Source organism: Salvelinus fontinalis, chromosome 7, assembly GCF_029448725.1.
Source record: "Salvelinus fontinalis isolate EN_2023a chromosome 7, ASM2944872v1, whole genome shotgun sequence".
In the NCBI taxonomy this organism is placed as follows: domain Eukaryota; kingdom Metazoa; phylum Chordata; class Actinopteri; order Salmoniformes; family Salmonidae; genus Salvelinus; species Salvelinus fontinalis.
This window is the reverse complement of record NC_074671.1, coordinates 20,535,378-20,562,854: the sequence shown is the minus strand read 5'-3', so window position 1 is coordinate 20,562,854 and position 27,477 is coordinate 20,535,378. Positions and strand designations below refer to the sequence as shown.

Below are 27,477 nucleotides of genomic sequence, written 5' to 3'. Positions count from 1 at the left end.
CCCGTGGTTAAGGAAAATGGTGGATTCAATAACAACATATACATAAATTACAACAGTACTATTCTGAATATGAATTCGTAGTGATTATTTATGCCCAAGTATCCCATTTAGGTTTGGTTTGCCTGCTGTCATATCACTCTACTGAGTGAATAGAAGAAAGAAAGAAAATAGTGTAATATTGTTCTCATCCCTGATTAGTAACACTAAAATAACCCCAAGTAACAACATTGTTGTTACATACTATTTCAGTGATCAAAAGCTACATTGACACAGAATTATACAGTATGTGAAGCCTAGGTTGAGAAACCATCTCTGCATGTACTGTAGGCGTGTAGCGTACATTTTAATAGTTTAAATATTTTCTATGTTTAGGAAACCAAATTACTCAAAATGATCTGAAATAATAAACATACTATCGAAAATATCTGTCCAAAGTAAGAAGTATATCTCTTGTAAATACTCACAGGGGCAAAGAGCAAGCACAGAACAAATATTCTAACTATTTGCTGGGGCGAAAGCTAATTAACGACAAAAATTATACCTCAGCTGTTGGTTAGCCTTGGCCACCATGGTGCTAATAGCATTATCCTCCCACTCCCCCCTCCCTTCTCACTCCATAGGCAAGATTAAAACATCCGCCTTGCTGTGTGGAGAGTGGCAAGTGGAACCCAAACTGCCTATTAAAAAACGGATTAAATATGCAACTTCAACACAGCTAGTGAGGGGGAATTGAGTAGGTGACTTGAAAGTTGATTTCCTGTCCCCAATTTTCAATTTGGCCTATATTTGAGAAGATTTTGATCAGTTGATATCTCTCTGTACTTCAATGTTGATCCGTTGATATCTGTCTATCAAACATCTCCCGATAGAATAATGTGTTCCTCATTTGCATTTGTAGTTGGAAATGGCTTGCTACGCCAAATGCTCAGGGCTATTCGTACGGGAGAATGTTCTGCTTTCTTATTGTTGCTTGTATTTACAGGTGGTTCGGGAAAACCCTTGTAATGAGTAACCTTGTGCTTAGGCTTTAGGTCAGAGGGCTACCAGCAGGCAACTAGAGTTTGAATCCCTGGTCAGTTACACAATCAAATGACTCCCCTACCAAAACTGAGGTGTCAAAATAATGGCTTCCGTGTCATAAGTCCCTTTGCCTGAGCAAGCATTACTATGACGGCTCGTTCAAATTCCCACACTCACAGACAGCACTTTACTCAAATGAGTCACCATAACGATAAGCACCCTGGCTCTACAGAGTCTTCCAGAGCACCCACACTATTAATGAGAAAGTCAGCTTCAGCATTATGTACAAATCAGACTGCTGCCAAAAGCTGCTAGAGCCTGGAATCACAGGGTTTGTTAATAAATCGCTAGAAAAATGTACACAGATGATTTTTTTTATGAGCCTACTGTGAGTCGTTGAAGCATATCTCGGTGGAAGCTTTTGCATGAATTCTCATCCTTTTATAGAATGCTTACTTAGGTCTATTACGGCTTAATCTACAGGATATATTATATAGTCTCGCTTTGATGACTTCAATCACAGCTTTGTAGTGCTGTACCCACTTTAAAGTAAGTGTGTTCTGTCTACAACCTCATTGATCCCTAGTTAATAATCAAACATGTACCCTGGCCCAAGGACCCCTGGGTAATCAGCAATCGTGAGGACACTGTGACGCCGCCTCAAAGGGAATGCTTTTCACCACTCTCTCAGCTCATACATGCACACATACAGGCATGACACTGGCATGAACAGAGAAACACGCACAAAAGGACGAGCCGACGCAGAATCATGTGTATGTGTGTATGTGTGTTCTGTGAATGTGATTGATGTACGGTACATATTTTAGTATGTGATTGCTCATGCTGCCGTCTTGACAGCTATCAGGCAGAGCAGTCATGCGGTCCTAAATCCTCAATCCCAGCCCTCTTATTTCATCGCAGAGCTATGACATCTCATCTTGGGAAGACTCTGGTTCTGTGTCAGAGCTGCCCCCGCCTGGCGCCATAGCGACAGGCCAAGGTGTCAGGTGGGTGGACTGGAGGCAGACCCTCGCTTGGGGCCCATAGGGTGTATGAGAAGAGGGTTAGCTCTGGCCCCTCCACCCAACCCTATCCTACCCCCCCGCACCCACCCACCCACCCAACACCTTTAGAGAAGACCTATTCCACCCGCTTATCGGGCTGACAAGAGCAAAGTGTCCGGGTAGCCTAGTATTTCTCAACACCCGCAAACACCGCTCAAGATATTTATAGCAGGGCTCAGCGGAGGAAGAGGGGAATAGGGGGAGTGTGGTGGAGGAGGGGAGGGGGGGGGGCAGGTGGGGGAGCAGCCTTCCTACATTGTGTTGGTGGGGGAGCAGCCTTCCTACATTGTGTTGGTGGGGGAGCAGCCTTCCTACATTGTGTTGGTGGGGGAGCAGCCTTCCTACAGTGTGTTGGTGGGGGAGCAGCCGTCCTACATTGTGTTGGTGGGGGAGCAGCCTTCCTACTGTAATGGCTGATTTCCGGTGTAGCAGGGATCGGACCAAAACGCAGAGTGGTAAGTGTCCATGTTTTATTATAGTAAACTGAACACTACACAAAACAAAATAACAAAGAGAATCTAACCAAAAAACAGTCCCATATGGTGCAAACACAGACACAGGAAACAAACACCCACAAACCAACAGTGAAAACAGGAAACCTAAATATGGTTCCCAATCAGAGACAATGCAAAACACCTGTCTCTGATTGAGAACCATATCAGGCCAATTGACAAACCTCAACATAGAAACACATTACATAGACTGCCCACCCCAACTCACGCCCTGACCATACTAACTAAAGACAAAACAAAGGAAAATAAAGGTCAGAACGTGACAGTCCCCTCCCCAAAGGTGTGGACTCCGGCCGCAAAACCTAAACCTATAGGGGAGGGTCTGGGTGGGCGTCTGTCCGCGGTGGCGGCTCTGGCGCAGGACGTGGACCCCAATTCATCATAGTTTTTGTCCGCCTCCTTAACCGCCCCAGTGGTCTCTTACGAGCGGCGATCCTCGCCGCCGACCTTGGTCTGGTAACCCCAATAAATGGGCTCATAGGACTGAAAGGCACCTCTGGACTGAGGGGCAGCTCCGGACTGAGGGGCAGCTCAGGACTGAGGAGCAATTCCGGCATCGCCGGCGTGACAGGCAGCTCACACAGCTCCTGGCTGACTGACGGCTCTGGCAGGTCCTGGCTGACTGACGGCTCTGGCAGGTCCTGGCTGGCTGGCGGCTCTGACAGGTCCTGGCTGACTGGCGGCTCTGACAGGTCCTGGCTGGCGGGCGGCTCTGACAGGTCCTGGCTGGCTGGCGGCTCTGACAGGTCCTGGCTGGCGGCTCAGGACAGACGGGAGACTCTGGCTGCACTGGAGAAGAGGAAGGCTCTGGCAGCGCTGGACAGGCGGGAGCAACTGTAGAGAGAAAACGGAGAGACAGCCTGGTGTGGGGGGCTGCCACCGGAGGACTGGTACGTGGAGGTGGCACCGGGTATACCGGACCGTGAAGGTGTACAGGAGCTCTTGAACACCGAGCCTGCCCAACCTTACCTGGTTGAATGCTCCCCGTAGCCCGGCCAGTGCGGCGAGGTGGAATAGCCCGCACTGGGCTGTGCTGGCGAACCGGGGACACCATGCGTAAGGCTGGTGCCATGTACGCCGGCCCGAGGAGACGCACTGGAGACCAGATGCGTTGAGCCGGCTTCATGGCACCTGGCTCGATGCCCAACCTAGCCCGGCCGATACGAGGAGCTGGAATGTATCGCACCGGGCTAAGCACGCGTACTGGGGACACAGTGCGCTCCACCGCATAACACGGTGCCTGACCAGTACGACGCCCTCTCTCTCCACGGTAAGCATGGGGAGTTGGCTCAGGTCTCCTACCTGGCTTAGCCACACTCCCCATGTGCCTCCCCCCAATACATTTTTGGGGCTGACTCTCGGGCTTCCAACCGCGTCGCCGTGCTGCCTCCTCATATCAGCGCCTCTCTGCCTTTGCTGCCTCCAACTCTGCCCTGGGACGGCGATATTCCCCTGGCTGAGTCCAGGGTCCCTTGCCGTCCAGAATCTCCTCCCAAGTCCATGACTCCTGTGTCTTCTGCCGCTGCTGCTGCTGTCCTTTACCACTCTGCTTGGTCCTTGGTTGGTGGGTGTTTCTGTAACGGCTGATTTCCTCCTCTTCGTCTGAAGAGGAGGTGTAGCAGGGATCGGACCAAGACGCAGAGTGGTAAGTGTCCATGTTTTAATATAATCCACTGAACACGACAAAAAATACAAAATAACAAAGTAACCTAACCGAAACAGTCCCGTGTGGCATGAACACAGACACAGGAAACAAACACCCACAAACCAACAGTGAAAACAGGCAACCTAAATAAGATTCCCAATCAGAGACAATGCAAAACACATGTCTCTGATTGAGAACCATATCAGGCCAATTGACAAACCTAAACATAAAAACACATAACATAGACTGCCCACCCCAACTCAGGCACCTGGCTCGATGCCCAACCTAGCCCGGCCGATACGATGCCGATACGATGCCCAACCTAGCCCGGCCATTGTGTTGGTGGGGGACCAGCCTTCCTACATTGTGTTGGTGGGGGAGCAGCCTTCCTACATTGTGTTGGTGGGGGAACAGCCTTCCTACATTGTGTTGGTGGGGGAACAGCCTTCCTACATTGTGTTGGTGGGGGACCAGCCTTCCTACATTGTGTTGGTGGGGGAGCAGCCTTCCTACATTGTGTTGGTGGGGGACCAGCCTTCCTACATTGTGTTGGTGGGAAAAACAGAACTTAAGCTCTGGTCTTAAATTTAAAAAATGATGGCATAATATCATGTAGAAAAATCTAGTCACATTTTTTTCAGGCAGATTCAGTCACTTCTTGGCTTCCAATGGATGATGGGTAACTGAGTGTCATAGCTACAGGGACCATCAACATTCCAATACCGTTCCCATAACTATGGATACCTTACACAATGGCCTTGGTCACTACAGTAAAATCCCATTCCTATAGGGGCTTCCCGAATCCTCTGAGAAAAGAACATGGTGTTGTTAGGTTGTGATTTACAGCATCACTTCATCATTTCGGGAGTACAGTAACCATACAGTAACCATCCAGTCTATATATAACCTAACAGTAACCATCCAGTCTATATATAACCATACAGTAACCATCCAGTCTATATATAACCTAACAGTAACCATCCAGTCTATATATAACCATACAGTAACCATCCAGTCTATACATAACCTAACAGTAACCATACAGTCTATACATAACCTAACAGTAACCATTCAGTCTATAGATAACCTAACAGTAACCATCCAGTCTATACATAACCTAACAGTAACCATCCAGTCTATACATAACCTAACAGTAACCATCCAGTCTATATATAACCATACAGTAACCATCCAGTCTATACATAACCTAACAGTAACCATACAGTCTATATATAACCTGACAGTAACCATCCATTCTATATATAACCTGACAGTAACCATACAGTCTATATATAACCTGACAGTAACCATCCAGTCTATACATAACCTAACAGTAACCATTCAGTCTATACATAACCTAACAGTAACCATTCAGTCTATACATAACCTAACAGTAACCATTCAGTCTATACATAACCTAACAGTAACCATCCAGTCTATACATAACCTAACAGTAACCATTCAGTCTATACATAACCTAACAGTAACCATTCAGTCTATACATAACCTAACAGTAACCATCCAGTCTATACATAACCTAACAGTAACCATTCAGTCTATACATAACCTAACAGTAACCATCCAGTCTATACATAACCTAACAGTAACCATTCAGTCTATACATAACCTAACAGTAACCATCCAGTCTATACATAACCTAACAGTAACCATTCAGTCTATACATAACCTAACAGTAACCATCCAGTCTATACATAACCTAACAGTAACCATTCAGTCTATACATAACCTAACAGTAACCATCCAGTCTATACATAACCTAACAGTAACCATTCAGTCTATACATAACCTAACAGTAACCATTCAGTCTATAGATAACCTAACAGAATCCATCTAGTCTATATATAGCCTGACAGTAACCATCCAGTCTATATATAACCTAACAGTAACCATCCAGTCTATATATAGCCTAACAGTAACCATCCAGTCTATATATAACCTAACAGTAACCATCCATTCTACATATAACCTGACAGTAACCATCCATTCTATATATAGCCTAACAGTAACCATCCAGTCTATATATAGCCTAACAGTAACCATCCAGTCTATATATAACCTAACAGTAACCATCCAGTCTATATATAGCCTAACAGTAACCATCCATTCTACATATAACCTGACAGTAACCATCCAGTCTATATATAACCTGACAGTAACCATCCAGTCTATATATAGCCTAACAGTAACCATCCAGTCTATATATAGCCTGACAGTAACCATCCAGTCTATATATAGCCTAACAGTAACCATCCAGTCTATATATAGCCTGACAGTAACCATCCATTCTATATATAACCTGACAGTAACCATCCAGTCTATATATAACCTAACAGTAACCATCCAGTCTATATATAACCTGACAGTAACCATCCATTCTATATATAACCTGACAGTAACCATCCAGTCTATATATAACCTGACAGTAACCATTCAGTCTATACATAACCTAACAGTAACCATCCAGTCTATATATAACCTAACAGTAACCATCCAGTCTATACATAACCTAACAGTAACCATCCAGTCTATATATAGCCTAACAGTAACCATCCATTCTATATATAACCTGACAGTAACCATCCATTCTATATATAGCCTAACAGTAACCATCCATTCTATATATAACCTGACAGTAACCATCCAGTCTATATATAACCTGACAGTAACCATCCATTCTATATATAACCTGACAGTAACCATCCAGTCTATATATAACCTGACAGTAACCATCCATTCTATATATAACCTAACAGTAACCATCCAGTCTATATATAGCCTAACAGTAACCATCCAGTCTATATATAACCTGACAGTAACCATCCATTCTATATATAACCTAACAGTAACCATCCATTCTATATATAGCCTAACAGTAACCATCCATTCTATATATAACCTGACAGTAACCATCCAGTCTATATATAACCTGACAGTAACCATCCATTCTATATATAACCTGACAGTAACCATCCAGTCTATATATAACCTGACAGTAACCATCCAGTCTATATATAACCTAACAGTAACCAGTCTACACATAACCTAACAGTAACCATCCAGTCTATATATAACCTAACAGTAACCATCCAGTCTATATATAGCCTAACAGTAACCATCCAGTCTATACAAAACCTAACAGTAACCATCCAGTCTATATATAACCTAACAGTAACCATCCAGTCTATATATAACCTAACAGTAACCATCCAGTCTATATATAGCCTAACAGTAACCATCCAGTCTATTTTTAGCTTAACATTAACCATCCTGTCTATATATAACCTAACAGTAACCATCCAGTCTATAGATAACCTAACAGTAACCATCCAGTCTATATATAGCTTAACATTAACCATCCTGTCTATATATAGCCTAACAGTAACCATCCAGTCTATAGATAACATAACAGTAACCATCCAGTCTATACATAACCTAACAGTAACCATCCAGTCTATAGATAACCTAACAGTAACCACCCATTCTATATATAACCTAACAGTAACCATCCAGTCTATATATAGCCTAACAGTAACCATCCAGTCTATAGATAACCTAACAGTAACCATCCAGTCTATACATAACCTAACAGTAACCATCCAGTCTATAGATAACCTAACAGTAACCATCCAGTCTATGTATAACCTAACAGTAACCATCCAGTCTATAGATAGCCTAACAGTAACCATCCAGTCTATAGATAACATAACAGTAACCATCCAGTCTATACATAACCTAACAGTAACCATCCAGTCTATATATAGCCTAACAGTAACCATCCAGTCTATACATAACCTAACAGTAACCATCCAGTCTATATATAGCCTAACAGTAACCATCCTGTCTATACATAACCTAACAGTAACCATCCAGTCTATACATAACCTAACAGTAACCATCCAGTCTATATATAGCTTAACATTAACCATCCTGTCTATATATAGCTTAACATTAACCATCCAGTCTATACATAACCTAACAGTAACCATCCAGTCTATAGATAACCTAACAGTAACCATCCAGTCTATGTATAACCTAACAGTAACCATCCAGTCTATAGATAGCCTAACAGTAACCATCCAGTCTATAGATAACATAACAGTAACCATCCAGTCTATACATAACCTAACAGTAACCATCCAGTCTATAGATAACCTAACAGTAACCATCCAGTCTATGTATAACCTAACAGTAACCATCCAGTCTATATATAGCCTAACAGTAACCATCCAGTCTATAGATAACATAACAGTAACCATCCAGTCTATACATAACCTAACAGTAACCATCCAGTCTATATATAGCCTAACAGTAACCATCCAGTCTATACATAACCTAACAGTAACCATCCAGTCTATATATAGCTTAACATTAACCATCCTGTATATACATAACCTAACAGTAACCATCCTGTCTATACATAACCTAACAGTAACCATCCTGTCTCTACATAACCTAACAGTAACCATCCACTGAGTCTATGAGTCAGTGAAAGCTTGAGATGAAATCTGTTTTGGAGTACGACCTCTAAGATGAGTCTAATGCACATGAGGCAGAGGACAAGTCTAGTCCTGTGTAGACTCCTCTCATTCATTGATTTTGCGTAATAAAACAGTACAATGCAAACTAATAGTGGGACTGACATTTTCTCTCTTCACTGATAGTGAGAGACAGCAGGCAATACCAACGGCTCAATTCTGAGCAGCTCAGCTCCCTCCCCTGTCTCTATTTACCCCCATTAGTACACAATATCAACATGATTACAACAAAAATGACATGACAATCTAACTAGACAAACTGAACCAGAGTACATTCTAAGGCTTTGGTTCCCTCCCAAATGTTGTTCAGTCTCTGCTCATTGATTTTCATTTTGAAACCCTAAAACAAGTGTTGGTGGAGCTGTGAGCGTTCCATCAGAAAGGATATGAGTGTACTAAAACCTTAATCGATGCTCTTCTAACAGGATGAAAGGGGTTAAAAATATAGAGTGCAGACGTGGCACTAAATCGGAAGATGGCCTTCCCTTTGTTCAGTACTATAAATGTCTGTGGAGAAACAGGAAGCGAGAGAGACAAAGAGAGAGAGGAATAACGTGAGAGAGAGAGGGGGTGAGGGAGATTGAAAGAGACAGAGAGATGCATCATGGTTAAGGGCAATATGGCATGGCAATAAACGTGTACAATAAACTTGCAGTGGCAACAACCACACACTGACAGTACATCCACGCACACACACATACACACACACACACGCGCGCACACACACACACACACACACACACGAACACAAACAAACAAAATCACTGATTACATTGCAAGTCCCCCATGCTGGTACTCTCTGCTCTGTAAAATGTCTTTACACTCAAAGTGTGTCCGATGTAGGGTTGCATAACTTTCCCAAAAAGCCCATCTTTTCTAGAAATAGTGTTACGGCGTTCCTCTCTCTCTTCATAAGAAGAGGTGGAGTAGTGATCGAGCCAAGGCACAGCGGGTTGTGAATACATGATGATTTATTAAATAAACAAAACAGACAAAGACGAAAACGAACTATACTTGATATAACTAACAAAATAACAAAACGATGTAGACAGACCTGAACAAACGAACTTACATAATACACGAAGCACGCTGACACAGGAACAGACTACATAAACGCACGAACAAACCGAAACATTCCCGTATGGTGTAACATCGACACAGACACAGGAGACAATCACCCACAAACAAACAGTGAGAACACCCTACCTAAATATGACTCTTAATTAGAGGAGAACGCAAAACACCTGCCTCTAATTAAGAGCCATACCAGGCAACCAAAACCAACATAGAAACAGATAACATAGACTGCCCACCCAAAACACATGCCCTGACCTAAACACATACAAAAAACAACATAAAACAGGTCAGGACCGTTACAAATAGTAAATTTCCTGCCTATTCCATCCTGATTCCGGGAATGTTACAACAGGGATTCGTTTTGCAACACTAGTCCAATGTATTTAGACCTCAAAACAGACTCATTTCAAGATGAGTCCACATCCCAAGCCTTCATAGTCATCTGAAAACATATCTTAAACTGTAGTTCATATAGTACCAGCTAGTTTATCCACTCTCTCTCAGTCTGTCGGTGTGGGCTTGCATAGATCTATTGGATTATCAAATGGCCTGTGCCGGTTAAGGTAAACAATGAGAGGTTGGTTTGGTTTGGTTTATTCCTCTACAAAACCTTTGCGAAATTAGCAGGAGCTCTTATCCTCTGGGGGAGAGGTAGGAGAAAGAGAGACAGAGAGAGAGAGAAAGAGATAGAGAGAGGGGGGCAGGAGGGATGGGGAGAGAGAGATTGAGGGAGAGTCATAGAGAGAAAGAGAGAGAAATAGAGAGAGAGGGGGGGTGCAGGAGGGATGGGGAGAGAGAGATTGAGGGAGAGTCAGAGAGAAAGAGAAATAGAGAGAGAGGGGGGGTGCAGGAGGGATGGGGAGAGAGAGATTAAGGGAGAGTAAGAGAGAAAGAGAGAGAAAAATAAAGAGAGAGAGAGGGGTGCAGGAGGGATGGGGAGAGAGAGATTGACAGAAAGTCAGAGAGAGAAAGAGAGAGATAGAGGGAGTGTAGGAGGGATGGGGAGAGAGAGATTGAGTGAGAGAGAGAGGGAGGGGGAGGCAGAAACATTCAGGAAGAGAGAGGAAAGTGAGGTGAGGACCCACAGCTGTATCCAGCTGACATGTCCTCTATCCCCAGAACAACTATCTATCCCCAGAATAACTATCTATCCCCAAGAGAACTATCGATCCCCAGGATATCTATCGAACCCCAGGATAACTATATATCCCCAGAATAACTATCTATCCCCAGGAGAGCTATGTATCCCAAGGAGAACGATCTATCCCCATAATAACTATCTATCCACAGGAGAACTAGCTATCCCCAGAATAACTGTCTATCCACAGGAGAACTATATATTCCCAGAATAACTATATATCCCTAGGAGAACTATCTATCCCCAGGAGAACTAGCTCTTCAGACCTCAGCCTCCCTCTGTATCCTCCAGCAAACCAACCAAAGCTCCAGACTGATGAATTTTGAAAGGCCAATTTTAAAACTTAGCACCTTAAAACCAGTACTCTAGCCTCTGTCCTTTTCACATACTGTACCGGTACAATTTCCACTCCCTAGGCAACTGATTAAATCAAATCCAATGTTATTTCCTCAATTGCTACACACTCAAATCACTTAAATCCAACAGATGCCACACCAACTACAGCCATAGCTGTCAGTTCAATTTGATTTATCCACCAGCTTAAAAGATTATTATTTACATCCTGGAATTCATGTTCTTCTCATCTACAGTCCTACAGTACACCCAGGGTTGCACATTCTTGTTCCAGCCCAGCACTAACACACCTAATTCAACTTATCAAGCGGCTTGGAACAAAAATGTGCCACTCTGGGAGGTATACTGTAATGCATACTGTATAGAATGACTTGATGAGGCACCCTCCAGTCTACACAGTGGGGGGGGGGACACAAACCCATTTCAAAATTTTTATTAAGGAAGAAGGACTGTGTGAGAAACAGATAATGGTGGCAACAGTAAACCATCGTCTGTCTGTCTGTCTGTCTGTCTGTCTGTCTGTCTGTCTGTCTGTCTGTCTGTCTGACTGCCTGTCTGTCTGACTGCCTGTCTGTCTGACTGCCTGTCTGCCTGATCCTTCTATTCGTAAATCAGTCCTACCTTTTGCATCCTAAGAACACACACACGTGCAGATGAGCGCACATGCACGTACACACCCAAAAATGGGTATGGGGAATCCTTTCAACCTGCCTCGAAGGCCACAGACAGTTTCCATTAGGACGGATGAGACACACACACACACACACACACACACACACACATACACACACACACACACACACCATCTCAGAGGCTTTATATAAGGAGGGTCACTGTGAGTACACCAGAGATGTGTTTCAGAAGGGGAAATTGGTTCAAATGAATAAAAGAACACAGGAAGATGTTCCAGTAATTGGAATGGTACTAAAGAGGAAATCCTTCAAGGAGTTCCAATAGACAAAGGAAGCGATGTCAGTGATGATATAAAAAGTGACATGCTCTTAGAAACACATTTAACACAGGCATTCGAACACAAGTATAAGGACCCTTGAGAGAGACACCCACCACCTCACGCTCACACACAAACACACACCCACACAGCCTCTCTCATTCTCCCACCAACCATCACCCCCCAGTGCTCACTCTCTGGTTCTTGAAGTAGAATGGGTCAAAGTCATCCAGTGGGACGCCCACCAGGCCGGCAGGGATGTCGCCGAAGATGCGTGGCAGCTGTTTGCCGGCCTCCAGGTCGGCCCGGGGCCGGGGCAGCTCCACGTCTCCCAGGTCCTCTTGGTAGTGCTTGGTACGCCGGGCCTCCTCCTCAGCGATCCGCTGCTCCACGGCAGCCAGGGACTCCCGGGTGAACCGGTGCAAGCTGTCAGGACCCGGTGGTAGCAGCAGGGTGGCCATCTTCTCATCCTGAGTCACCTGTCCTAGGGTTGACTTCACCAGCTACCAGGGGTGGAGAGGGGAAGGAAAGAGAGAGATAGAGAGAGGGAGAGTAGCGAGTAGGGAGGGGGTGATAGGGAGAGGGAGTAGGGAGGGGGAGATAGAAAGAGACAGAGAGAGGTAATCAACAAGGCAGTCACACAGGGGTATCACTCCTAAATGCAGACCTGAGTTAACATAGACCTCTTTCCTGCAGTCAAATAACCAAATCGCACTCTGGTGGCCTCATTGGTGGAATGTTATTAATCTTTTTCATAACTTCATAATAAATAAACATTTAAAAAATAAACATAAGAAATCTGGTGTTTCTATGTAAAACGCTTTTATTATATGTCAGTCTTTTGTGATGTACAGTCCAGTCGGAAACTATTCAGACCCCTTGAATTTTTAGATTTTGTTACATTACAGCCGTATTTTAAAATGGATGAAATCGTTTTTTCCCCTCATCAATCTACACACAATACCCCATAATGACAGAGCAAAAACTGGTTTCTAGACATAAAAAAAAAATATACAATAAAAATATACAATTTACGTAAGTATTCAGACCCTTTAATCAGTACTTTGTTGAAGCACCTTTGGCAGCGATTACAGCCTCGAGTCTTATTGGGTATGACGCTACAAACTTGGCACACCTGTATCTGGAGAGTTTCTCCCATTCTTCTTGGTGGTTCCAAACTTCTTCCATTTAAGAATGATGGAGGCCTCTGTGTTCTTGGGGACATTCAAAGCTGCAGAAATGTTTTGGTACCCTTCCCCAGATCTGTGCCTCGACACAATCCTGTGTCGGAGCTCTACGGACAATTCCTTCAACCTTATGGCTTAGTTTTTGCTTATATAGACCGGTGTGTGCCTGTCCAAATCATGTCCAATCAACTGAATTTATCACAGGTGGACTCCAATTAAGTTGTAGAAACATCTCAAGGATGATCAATGGAAACAGGATGCTCCTGAGTTCAATTTCAAGTCTCAAAGCAAAGGGTCTGAATACTTATGTAAATAAGGTATCTGTTTTTTCTTTGTAATACGTTTGTAAAAATTTCAAAAAATACAGTTCCTGCTTTGTCATTATGGAGTATTTTGTGTAGATTGATGAGAATCTTTAAAAATTAAATCCATTTTAGAATAAGGCTGTAACGTAACAAATGTGGAAAAAGTCAAGGGGTCTGAATACTTTTCGGGTACAAAATGTAATATTGGGATGCAAACTCAAAACGTAATACATTTTCAACTCTATATCTGACATGGTACAAGTGTCTTATTTTCTTTAAGCTCATAACCATGTGTGTGAGGTGTATACTTTTGTTAAAAAGTAGATTTGTTTAAGACTATCAAGAAACACTGTGTGACCCTGATTTAGCCCACTGCAGCAAAGGGTCCTATTTGGTTGCTATTGTAATGTACAGATAGACCAAGCTTGGGGGGTTATCATAACGAAACGGTTGTCATTGTCATTGATATTGCCTCCCCTTCACTCACATCATCACTTCAGCCGAGGACAGTTATTCTGTCGCCAAAATAGATTGTGGCACTATTGTGTTATGCGTGGTGTGGGTGTGTACTGGTGTGTGTGTTTGTGCGCGTGTGCGTGAATGCCTGTACGCGTGTTTGTGTGGGTGCACAAACTTCCGTGCACAAACAGACTATGCCATCTGTTTTGTATTCTAATTGAATGATTGGACAGGCCTCATTTTTCATCCATTCATGCGTTTCTTCACGCTATTCCTTGTGAGAGTCCACATCAAAAGAGCACCTGATGTCCCATTACCTCAGCTTACAACCTCAGTCCATCAGAGTCTGGAGACTTATACAGTCTTTCAACCAGGTAGCTACCTGCTCACTAGAGAATAAAATATCGAAATAATCCCTGTCGCCACTTTAGACCTGCCTAAGGCCTTACCTATCCGATTCCATATTAATGCAGGCTCAGAAGATGACAACTTCATTGAAAATATAGACTATTTGGTAACACATCCCATGAAAAACATTTTTCATATAATGCAAACACATTCATAACGTCTTATATTAATGCACTACATAGGTGACAATAACTGCTCATAAAGTGTTACTGAATGTTTTTAATCAGAAATCACTTTTTGGGTCAATAACCCCATGAAAAAAATCTATAAAATGCAGTACTTCAATGAGTGTCAACCGTACATTAAGATATTATACATGTTATACAATATATCTCTGCATTAAAGCCTATGACATAAATCTATGACACAACTCTGCATTAAAGCCTATGACATAAATATCCCCTCGTGTTTTGCATCTATATAAACAGGTTAAATCAATCTGTGTGTGATTCCATGGCCTTTGTGTGGCGCCCTGCGCCTGTACACCATGCATGTGAAGTCTCGCCTTTTACTTCCATACCATTTCAGCTATTTACTGCCCCGGACCCTGATGCAACGGACATTGTGAAGGGCTGAACAAAACGCCAGTACGCTTGGGTTGCTTTTCTCTCTCTCGCAGCATAACCTCAACCAACTTTGCATCTGCCTTTGCTTTGACAGAATTCTGCCTCTCTCATGTGTCCATGTTTTCACAACCAGCACTGGTTATTCCCATGTTTCTTTTCAATAGCCATTTTTATGACCTATATAATTATCTTAGTAACCACCAGTACAGGATTCATGTGTATTTGGGAAAATATTAAAGATGAAGATAATTCAAAGAGCTAATAATGTATTGTTGTGTATCATAAATGAAATTGTTAAGCGTGTGCATGTACAGTGTAAATAAATGGACGCCTCAGCTTCTAATGCTTTGTAGTTATGGAGCCCAGAGATGCTATCTGAAGAGACAAGACACCTAATGGAGTGAAGAGAATAGGGACCCCAGACTTGGATATCCTGATAACACATCAACATTGACGCAGAATGACTGTACTGTTCTGTACTGTACTGTACATTCAACACAAGAAACAAATGCACGGCTTATTTACTTTCTCCTGTCATTTCTCAGGTCTACATTTAGAAACAAATGGTTCCAAAAGGGTTCCTGGGCTGTCCCCATAGGATATCCCTTTTTGGTTCCAGGTAGAACCCTTTGGTCTCCATGTAGAACCCTCTGTAGAAAGGGTTCTACATGGAGACCAAAAGGGTTCTACCTTGAACCAAAAAGGGTTCTTAAAAGGGTTCTCCTATGGGGACAGCCGAAGAACCCTTTGAGGTTTTAGATAGCACTTTCTTTTTATAGTGCAGTAAAAAATATATCTAGTACTGTGTATAGGCATTTGCGTAACAGGCCTACTATGTGTGATTGTGTGCATGCAGTCATCACTGACTCTAACATCACAACACGAAGCCAAGCAGACGGGAGAGCCAGGGTCAGTAGTCAACAAACGGAAGAAAACGATTTGAAACGGGGAGGGCCTACTTGGACTCATTCAATAAGAAAGACTAATTTTCAATTTCTGTTGCAAAACATTTAAAAAACGTGCCCAAATACTGTGTGTCCAATTACCTTAATGTGTTATTTACATTGATTGTCACTAGTGCCTGGTGGTCAGGGCTGCCTTTGTTCCCAACACAAATCAGAGACCTGGTAACCCTGGTAACCCAATCACAGGTCACCCCCAATGAGGTATCAGAGCACAGACACAGAGAAAGACACACACACACACCCACACGGACTCATACACACACCCACACGGACTCTAACACACACCCACACGGACTCATACACACACCCACACGGACTCATACACACCCACCCACACACACACACACACACACACACACACACACACACACACACACACACACACACACACACACACACACACACACACACACACACACACACACACACACACACACACACACACACACACACACACACACACACACACACACAACCTCTGCGTTCATTATTTGGGAAGCTACCGCCAGGGCCCCCTAGGCCAGTCCAGATGATTGAATCCCGTAAGTATACCACAACACTTTGTTTACGGCATTATAAAAACAGCGTTATTTCTGCTCTGTTAAAGTAAAGTCTAGCACCCTGTAGTCTAGTGACCTGTAATCTAGTGACCTGTAGTCTAGTGACCTGTAATCTAGTGACCTGTAGTCTAGTGATCTGTAGTCTAGTGATCTGTAGTCTACTGAGCTGTAATCTAGTGACCTGTAATTTAGCATCCTGTAGTCTAGCACCCTGTAGTCTAGCACATTGTAGTCTAGCACCCTGTAGTCTAGTGACCTGTAGTGTAGCACCCTGGAGTCTATCACCCTGTAGTCTAGTGACATATATTCTAACACTCTGTAGTCTAGTGTCATGTAGTCTAGCGACCTGTAGTCTAGTGACCTGTAGTCTAGTTTCCTGTAGTCTAGCACCCTATAGTTTAGCACCCTGTAGTCTAGTGACCTGGTGTCTGGTGACCTGTAGTCTAGTGACCTGGTGTCTGGTGACCTGTAGTCTGGTGACCTGTAGTCTAGCGACCTGTAGTCTAGTGACCTGTAGTCTAGCACCCTATAGTTTAGCACCCTGTAGTCTAGCGACCTGTAGCCTAGTGACCTGTAGTCTAGAGACCAGTAGTCTAGTGACCAGTAGTCTAGTGACCAGTAGTCTGGTGACCTGTAGTCTAGTGACATGTAGTCTAGCACCCTGTAGTCTAGTGACCTGTAGTCTAGTGACCAGTAGTCTAGTGACCAGTAGTCTGGTGACCTGTAGTCTGGTGACCTGTAGTCTGGTGACCTGTAGTCTATCACCCTGTAGTCTAGTGACATGTAGTCTGGTGACCTGCAGTCTAGCACCCTGTAGTCTAACACCCTGTAGTCTAACACCCTGTAGTCTAGCACCCTGTAGTCTGACACAGTGTAGTCTAACACCCTGTAGTCTAGCACCCTGTAGTCTGACACCCTGTAGTCTAACAACTTGTAGTCTAACACCCTGTAGTCTGACACAATGTAGTGTAACACCCTGTAAATATACACGCTGTAATTTAACACCCAGTAGTCTAGTGAGTTGTAGTCTAGCACCCTGTAGTCTAGCACCCTGTAATTTAACACCCAGTAGTCTAGTGAGTTGTAGTCTAGCACCCTGTAGTCTAGCAACCTGTAGTCTAGACACCTGTAGTCTAGCACCCTGTAGTCTAACACCCTGTAGTCTAGCACCCTGTAGTCTAACACCCTGTAGTCTAGCACCCTGTAGTCTGACACAATGTAGTCTAACACCCTGTAAATATACACCCTGTAATTTAACACCCAGTAGTCTAGTGACCTGTAGTCTTACACCCTGTAGTCTAACCCCCTGTAGTCTAACACCCTGTAGTCTAACACCCTGTAGTCTAGCAGCCTGTAGTCTAACACCCTGTAGTCTAACACCCTGTAGTCTAGCACCCTGTAGTCTGACACAATGTAGTCTAACACCATGTAAATATACACCCTGTAATTTAACACCCAGTAGTCTAGCAACCTGTAGTCTTACACCCTGTAGTCTAACACCCTGTAATTTAACACCCAGGAGTCTGGTGACCTGTATTCTACCACCCTGTAGTCTAGTGACCTGTAGTCTAACACCCTGTAGTCTAGTGACCTGTAGTCTAACTCCCTGTAGTCTTGCACTCTGTATTATTGCACCCTGTAGTATTGCACCCTGTAGTATTGCACCCTGTAATATTGCACCCTGTAGTCTAGCACCCTGTAGTCTAGCACCCTGTAGTATTGCACCCTGTAGTCTAGCACCCTGTAGTATTGCACCCTGTAGTCTAGCACCCTGTAGTCTAGCACCTTGTAGTATTGCACCCTGTAATATTGCACCCTGTAGTCTAGCACCCTGTAATATTGCACCCTGTAGTCTAGCACCCTGTAGTCTAGCACCTTGTAGTATTGCACCCTGTAGTCTTGCACTCTGTAGTATTGCACTCTGTAGTATTGCACCCTGTAGTCTTGCACTCTGTATTATTACCCTGTAATATTGCACCCTGTAGTCTAGCACCCTGTAATATTGCACCCTGTAGTCTAGCACCTTGTAGTATTGCACCCTGTAGTATTGCACTCTGTAGTATTGCACTCTGTAGTATTGCACTCTGTAGTATTGCACCCTGTAGTCTTGCAGTCTATAGTCTTGCACTCTGTAGTATTGCACCCTGTAGTATTGCACTCTGTAGTATTGCACTCTGTAGTATTGCACCCTGTAGTATTGCACCCTGTAGTATTGCACCCTGTAGTCTAGCACCCTGTAGTCTAGCACCCTGTAGTATTGCACCCTGTAGTCTAGCACCCTGTAGTATTGCACCCTGTAGTCTAGCACCCTGTAGTATTGCACCCTGTAGTCTAGCACCCTGTAGTATTGCACCCTGTAGTCTAGCACCCTGTAGTATTGCACCCTGTAGTATTGCACCCTGTAGTATTGCACCCTGTAGTCTAGCACCCTGTAGTCTAGCACCCTGTAGTATTGCACCCTATAGTATTGCACCCTGTAGTATTGCACCCTGTAGTCTAGCACCCTGTAGTCTAGCACCCTGTAGTATTGCACCCTGTAGTCTAGCACCCTGTAGTCTAGCACCCTGTAGTCTAGCACCCTGTAGTCTAGCACCTTGTAGTATTGCACCCTGTAGTATTGCACAATGTAGTATAGCACCCTGTAGTCTAGCACCTTGTAGTATTGCACCCTGTAGTATTGCACCCTGTAGTCTAGCACCCTGTAATATTGCACCCTGTAGTCTAGCACCCTGTAGTCTAGCACCTTGTAGTATTGCACCCTGTAGTCTTGCACTCTGTAGTATTGCACTCTGTAGTATTGCACCCTGTAGTCTTGCACTCTGTATTATTGCACTCTGTAGTATTGCACTCTGTAGTATTGCACCCTGTAGTCTTGCAGTCTATAGTCTTGCACTCTGTAGTATTGCACCCTGTAGTATTGCACTCTGTAGTATTGCACTCTGTAGTATTGCACCCTGCAGTATTGCACTCTGTAGTATTGTACTCTGTAGTATTGCACTCTGTAGTATTACACTCTGTAGTATTACACCCTGTAGTCTAGCACCCTGTAGTCTTGCACTCTGTAGTATTGCACCCTGTAGTATTGCACTCTGTAGTATTGCACTCTGTAGTATTGCACCCTGTAGTCTTGCACTCTGTAGTCTTGCACTCTGTAGTATTGCACCCTGTAGTATTGCACTCTGTAGTATTGCACTCTGTAGTATTGCACCCTGTAGTATTGCACTCTGTAGTATTGCACTCTGTAGTATTGCACTCTGTAGTATTGCACCCTGTAGTATTGCACCCTGTAGTATTGCACTCTGTAGTATTGCACTCTGTAGTATTGCACTCTGTAGTATTGCACCCTGTAGAATTGCACTCTGTAGTATTGCACCCTGTAGTCTTGCACTCTGTAGTATTGCACCCTGTAGTATTGCACCCTGTAGTATTGCACCCTGTAGTCTTGCACCCTGTAGTCTTGCACTCTGTAGTATTGCACCCTGTAGTATTGCACCCTGTAGTCTAGCACCCTGTAGTCTACTACCCTGTAGTATTGCACCCTGTAGTCTAGAACCCTGTAGTATTGCACCCTGTAGTCTAGCACTCAGCATATCTGGAGTTAATGAAATGTAAAGGACAGCTCGTCAGGCTTGACCAAGAGCCCGTTTAGGCAAATGCAATTCCCTCCAAAAATAGGGTTGATCCACTAAAGTGCACTATGTAGGTCACTAGGGGTATTGAACAAGTTAAATGGGCCTCGGATTCATTTCAAAGGCTGGCTGCCTGCGCCACTCGGGTACTTTCAGCTGCAGCACTTGAGCGCAGGCGTCTAAAGAGAATACTGAACAAAAGGGAGAGGGGGGAGATAGGGTTTACCTGAGGATAGGAACATGTAGCTTGTGGCCCTGATGTTGAGGGTTTAGAACAGCTTGCCTACTGCACACACACACACACACACACACACACACACACACACACACACACACACACACACACACACACACACACACACACACACACACACACACACACACACGTGTGTGTTCTCTCTGTTTCTTTCTCTCTCTCTCTCTAGAATTAGGAATCATGTTAGCTACATTTCTATCCGAAATGTTATGAACATGTCACTTCATTGAACACAGCCTAGCTTTTGTTCCATAACCCAGGGAATCCCTATTAAATCAGAAATGTACCTCAGACATACATTCATTATTTATAGCATCATTATTTTAACAGGCTGTCCCATCGAGGTCAAAATACCGCTTTTGCAAGGGAGACCTGGCCCCTAACTTCAGCGCTCGGGTCAAGCCCACCACCCCACTACCCCACAAACCCTCTGCCCTCACCCCAAACCCGCCTAGACTCAGACTGGGGATTGACCTGGTATCCTTTTGGGAAATCAGCAATAAAGAGCAACACATGGAGGAGCAATGTACCAGCGGTGCCAGAGACTGTCAGCCTAGGGCCCAGTCAGGGCCTCTATCCAGCATATCCAGCTGAAGCATAGAGTCACTTTACAGGCTGTCAGCATTATTCATCTAGGTTTCCTATTAGACCATTACAACTGGGATGTAAGAAGAGTCATCAGCCTGAGGGGACTGAATGGGCCTGTAGCATGACTCGTCTTTAGACCTTTGGTCATTTATGTCTCACCATCGTATGGTAGCCTGGATGGGGATGTGTTCGATATAAACCGGGGGAAAATGATGTTTGTTGATAAGAACCATTATTTGTAGCGTTATTGTGCAATTGCCGATTTATTCTAGGATTCAAACCGAGTAAACCACTCTAGATATCTCTTGAGATGGAAGGGCAACGGACAGAGGCTTGGGTGCATGTGCGTGCACACATCACATTCTCACACTCACATACCACGGTCAACAGAGATTGACAGAGTAGTTATCCTTCATCATAAGTGTGTGGTGCACCTCTAACCTTGATGCTCAGTTTTCAGAGAAACCAGTGATTAGGAAAAACACTGAGCCTTTCGTTGCTGTAAATCAGCCCACAAAATACAGGCTTTGTTGAATTGATTCCATAGTCACTGTGATGAGGGGGAAAAAGGGATTATGGTTAATCAATGTTGCCGGCATCTTAACCGACGGCTTCTTCATCATCAGTTAGTTATTATTGAGACCTTATGTCCCTATAGGATTACAGCTTGTCTTTAATCTATCTCCGTTCTTTCAAGACACACACACACACAAACCGCATACACACAGATACACACAAATGCATGCACAGTGCATAGACACCCTAACCCTCCCCCAACACCGTTACATGCTTAATTAACAAGGGGATGGAGGCAAAAACACTGTCATCGATGACTGGTGACCCCCTCGTGACAGATTATTAATTTGGGCAAGACAACTGCACCCGAACTGAACCCTCTGTCTAATCAACTCCTTTGCTTTGACCACAGGGGACGAGAAGAAAAGAGGGGAGGAGAGGAAAAGATGAGAATTGAGAGTAAATTAAGAAACAAAGAGGTTTGAAGGGCAACCCGGCCTCAGAGCCATACGAAACACACTTTATGTATTTCTGAGCACCTGTAAGATGTATAATACCTATCGATAGTAGGTAGTTACTTTAGACAGAAATGAAAGAAGGGAGGTTGGTCGCGGAGGATGTGTGGGTGCAATTCGTGACCATCTAGAAATCCAAAGGTTGAGTGTTCGTGTAGCGGACAAATATAGCATTTTAGCTAACATTTCCCCTAACCCTTATTCTAAACTTAACCCAATTCACCTAACCTGCCACATAAATTCACCTAACCATTTTCGTTAGTTCCCCTAACCGCCAACGTAAATTCTCCCCGTAATTCTTGGTTGTTATGACGCAAGAAGCAACCTGGTCTCAGAGAAAGCTATAATGCTATACGCCCTCCAAGACATATGATAAATTACTTCATCCAATTCGTACGCTATTGTGGGACCGGGTAAGACGTAAAATACTATACACTAAGTATACCAAACATTAGCAACACCTTCCTATTTTTGAGATGCCTCCCACCCCTTTTGCCCTCAGAACAGCCTCAATTTGTCAGGGCATGGACTCTACAAGGTGTTGAAAGCGTTCCTCATGGACGCTGGCCCATGTTGACTCCAATGCTTCCCACAGTTCTGTCAAGTTGGCTGGATGTCCTTTGGGTAGTGGGCCATTCATGATACACACAAGAAACTGTTAAGTGTGAAAAACCCAGCAGCTTTGCAGTTCTTGACACAAACCTGTGCAACTGGCACCTACTACCATTTTAAATATATTGTCTGGCCCATTCACCATCTGAATGGTATACATACACAATCCATGTTTCAATTGTCTAAAGGCTTAAAATCATTCTTTAACCTGTCTCCTCTCCTTCGTCTACACTAACTGAAGTGGATTTAACAAGTGACATCAATAAGGGATCATAGCTTTCACCTGGACTCACCTGGTCAGTCTATTTCATGGAAAGAGTTCTTAATGTTTGGTATACTTAATCACCGTCCTCTAATTCATATGATTTTGTGCGACTGCTATTCCTTTCATGATATAACTAACGTAATGGATTTACATACAGATTAAAACGAAATACCCTGAGACCACGTTGTGAATGGGAGGGGGGGGGGGGGGGGGGGTTCACGTAGGGGTAGTTGATTTGGGAAGTCAGACTCTCTGAAATTTGGCCTCCGACGCAGCTTGCGTGTGCGTTTATAATCACTGTTTGATTATTCAAATGTTTCCTTGGTGTTCTTGCCAACATGTTGCTTCATTGTTGATTGTTGATTTGTTTGACAGGGTTTTTTCCTTCTTTTTTCAGCTTGCTTGGTCCCATGAGGCTTTGGGAGGCTGAGTTGTTGTGTAATGATGTGGGAAGATTTCACCACCTCTTTATTCCTTTCCTCTCTGTCTTTCACGATCCATGACTGTCTCTCTCTCATCTCCATCTCTCTATCTTTCTCTCTCTCTCTCTCCCTTTATCTTTTTATCTCTTTGTCCCTCAATCAATGTCCCATGGTTTTGGATCAAGATGTCCATGGTGTTGGCTCAAGATGTCCATGGTGTTGGCTCAAGATGTCCATGGTGTTGGCTAAAGATGTCCATGGTGTTGGCTCAAGATGCCCACGGTGTTGGCTAAAGATGTACATGGTGTTGGCTCAAGATGTCTATGGTGTTGGCTCAAGATGCCCACGGTGTTGGCTCAAGATGTCCATGGTCTTGGCTCAAGATATACATGGTGTTGGCTAAAGATGTACATGGTGTTGGCTCAAGATGTCTATGGTGTTGGCTCAAGATGTCCATGGTGTTGGCTCAAGATGTCCATGGTGTTGGCTCAAGATGTCTATGGTGTTGGCTCAAGATGCCCACGGTGTTGGCTAAAGATGCACATGGTGTTGGCTCAAGATGTCCACGGTGTTGGCTCAAGATGCCCACGGTGTTGGCTAAAGATGTACATGGTGTTGGCTCAAGATGTCTATGGTGTTGGCTCAAGATGTCCATGGTGTTGGCTCAGGATGTCCATGGTGTTGGCTCAAGATGTCCATGGTGTTGGCTCAAGATGCCCACGGTGTTGGCTAAAGATGTACATGGTGTTGGCTCAAGATGTCTATGGTATTGGCTCAAGATGTCCATGGTGTTGGCTCAAGATGTCCATGGTGTTGGCTCAAGATGTCCATGGTGTTGGCTCAAGGTGTCCATGGTGTTGGCTCAAGATGCCCATGGTGTTGGCTAAAGATGTACATGGTGTTGGCTCAAGATGCCCATGGTGTTGGCTAAAGATGTACATGGTGTTGGCTCAAGATATCTATGGTGTTGGCTCAAGATGCCCACGGTGTTGGCTAAAGATGTACATGGTGTTGGCTCAAGATGTCCATGGTGTTGGCTCAAGATGCCCACGGTGTTGGCTAAAGATGTACATGGTGTTGGCTCAAGATGTCTATGGTGTTGGCTCAAGATGTCCATGGTGTTGGCAAAAGATGTCCATGGTGTTGGCTCAAGATGTCCATGGTGTTGGCTCAAGATGTCCATGGTGTTGGCTCAAGATGTCCATGGTGTTGGCTCAAGATGTCAATGTGTACACTACAAGAGGAGATTAGCGAGAAAGGGGGACCCAACCCAATACAGGCCCTTCACCAAGGGGACAACTGTGACAAAGTAGGTAGCCACATCTGGAAACTAAATGAACTGTCAACCTAATACTTAAGCTATGTATTTGAAGAGTGTATTTCCAAAACGCAATATCCAAAATGCTATACTTATATATATTCATGATTGCGTATGAGTACCTTCATGTGTGTGTAAAATATTGATGTTATAAGATTTTTAATTCATAGATTTTAGATGTGTATGAAAGTGTTTCTTTTGTTGCAAAATGGTATATATCCATTATTTATCTGGACTGGAATGTTTGTATCCTGTATATTTGGCTGTGATATGTGGTTGTCTCGCCTAGCTATTTTAAGATTAATGCACTTGTTATAAATTGCTCTGGATAAAATCATCTGCTAAATTAAATACTGATGTCACAAATCATTTGTACATTTCTTTATAAAAATTGTAGTTATTTGTCAGATTTAACTGTGTAAAACCTAGCAGTACTACTCATTTCTCTGAGAGTGAGGTGGATTTATAGCATTTAGCAAAAGAACATAATTATTTGTCTCTGAAACTAAACCATCAAGTGATAGATTTTAAAGAAATACATGTTGGTCATTGAACAACCCCATGCCATGATTAGATAGTGTAAAAACACAGCAATCTCTTTCATAACCCTCTAGAGTCAATGTCCGTACCCGCATACAAATTGAATTAGCATAATAAAATAATCCCCATCAAAGTCCATCTGTTTAAGATAGAGATATCTGCTTTTGCATGGGCTGCGTCTCAATCCTCCACATCCGCCAATGTCAGCCTTCCGCATCTGCGGTGAAAGGTGGCAGAGCTACAGCGATGTTTCAGACCAGGAGACATCCTGAAAATTGGTCTTCTCTCGAAAACATCTGTAGCGTCCGAAACGTTTGAGCTACAAAATAGGTGTTGGTAGCAACTGTCTGAGTCACGCTGTGCTAACATAACCTTAGCAGGTTGGTAGAGCTAACCTTAACAGGCTAGTAGGGCTAACGTTAGCAGGTTGGTAGAGCTAACCTTAACAGGCTAGTAGGGCTAACGTTAGCAGGTTGGTAGAGCTAACATTAACAGGCTAGTAGGGCTAACGTTAGCAGGCTAGTTGGCTAGCAACTGTGCAAGCTGATAAAGTATTTGCTTGTAAGTTGGTTGAAAATTTTACTTAAACCAGTAGTCATGAGCGCAAACGGTTTGGTTTAATTTGAAGTTATACATTTGAAGTTATTTCTGTTGGAGTTAACATTATACGCAATAGGCTGGCTTGCCGGGTCCTCCATATTACATCACACTCCGCAAAAAAAAAATTCCGGCATGACTTCGGCATTCTTCTGAATTCTGATAAATTTTATGTAATAACTTGAAAAATAGGAAAGTGGGGTGTAATTTTGCATTGGGACTTTTGATGTGTATTCTACTGCAAATCCAGATGTTACATGTAGTGATGTTTATGTTACCTACGCTTTAAATATGGGTAAGAAATTATTAAAAATCCTGATCTTTCTTATATTTCTCAGATATAGGACAGACACTTAAAAACAAACTTCCTTTTTTACTATCTGTTTTGCCATGTATGAATCTTTTATTCAATGCGTTTTTATGGGCATGCGACCAAGCTTTAACTTCCTGACTGGTGTCTTGAGATGTTGCTTCAATATATACACATAATTTTCTTCCTCTTGATGCCATCTATTTTGTGAAGTGCACCAGTCCCTCCTGCAGCAAAGCACCCCCACAACATGATGCTGCCATCCCCGTGCTTCACGGTTGGGATGGTGTTCTTCGGCTTGCAAGCGTTCCCCTTTTTCCTCCAAACATAACGATGGTCATTATGGCCAAAGAGTTCTATTTTTGTTTCATCAGACCAGAGGACATTTCTCCAAAAAAGTACGATCTTTGTCCCCATGTTCAGTTGCAAACTGTAGTCTGGCTTATTTATGGCGGTTTTGAAGCACTGGCTTCTTCCTTGCTGAGTGGCCTTTCAGGTTATGTCGATATAGGACTCGTTTTACTGTGGATATAGATACGTTTGTACCTGTTTCCTCCAGCATCTTCACAAGGTCCTTTGCTGTTGTTCTGGGATTGATTTGCACTTTTCGCACCAAAGTACGTTCATCTCTAGGAGACAGAACACGTCTTCTTCCTGAGCGGTATGACAGCTGTGTGGTTCCATGGTGTTTATACTTGCGCACTATTATTTGTGCAGATGGACGTGGTACCTTCAGGCGGTTAGAAATTGCTTCCAAGGATGAACCAGACTTGTGGAGGTCTACAATTTTTTTCTGAGGTCTTGGCTGATTTCTTTTGATTTTCACCTGATGTCAAGCGAAGAGGCACTGAGTTTGAAGGTAGGCCTTGAAATACATCCACAGGTACACCTCCAATTGACTCAAATGTTGTCAATTAGCCTATCAGAAGCTTCTAAAGCCATGACATAATTTTCTGGAATTTTCAAAGTTGTTTAAAGGCACAGTCAATTTAGTGTATGTAAACTTCTGACCCACTGGAATTGTGATACAGCGAATTATAAGTGAAATAATCTGTCTGTAAACAATTGTTGGAAAAATTACTTGTGTCATGCACAAAGTAGACGTCCTAACCAACTGTCCAAGACTATAGTTTGTTAACGAGAC

General features: G+C 43.5%; 1 protein-coding gene across 1 annotated transcript in view; it reads right to left on the bottom strand.

Annotated features, from left to right (window-relative positions):
• scn5lab (sodium channel, voltage gated, type V-like, alpha b) overlaps window positions 1–27,477 on the bottom strand; it is a 186,185-nt gene that overhangs the window by 137,881 nt on the left and 20,827 nt on the right. The window contains exons 2-3 of the mRNA XM_055928636.1: window positions 12,510–12,818; window positions 9,186–9,304 (exon numbers count right to left, since the gene is read on the bottom strand). Coding sequence (XP_055784611.1) covers window positions 9,186–9,304; window positions 12,510–12,776 — 386 coding nt within the window. The 5' untranslated portion in view covers window positions 12,777–12,818. The remainder of the gene's footprint in view (window positions 1–9,185; window positions 9,305–12,509; window positions 12,819–27,477) is intronic.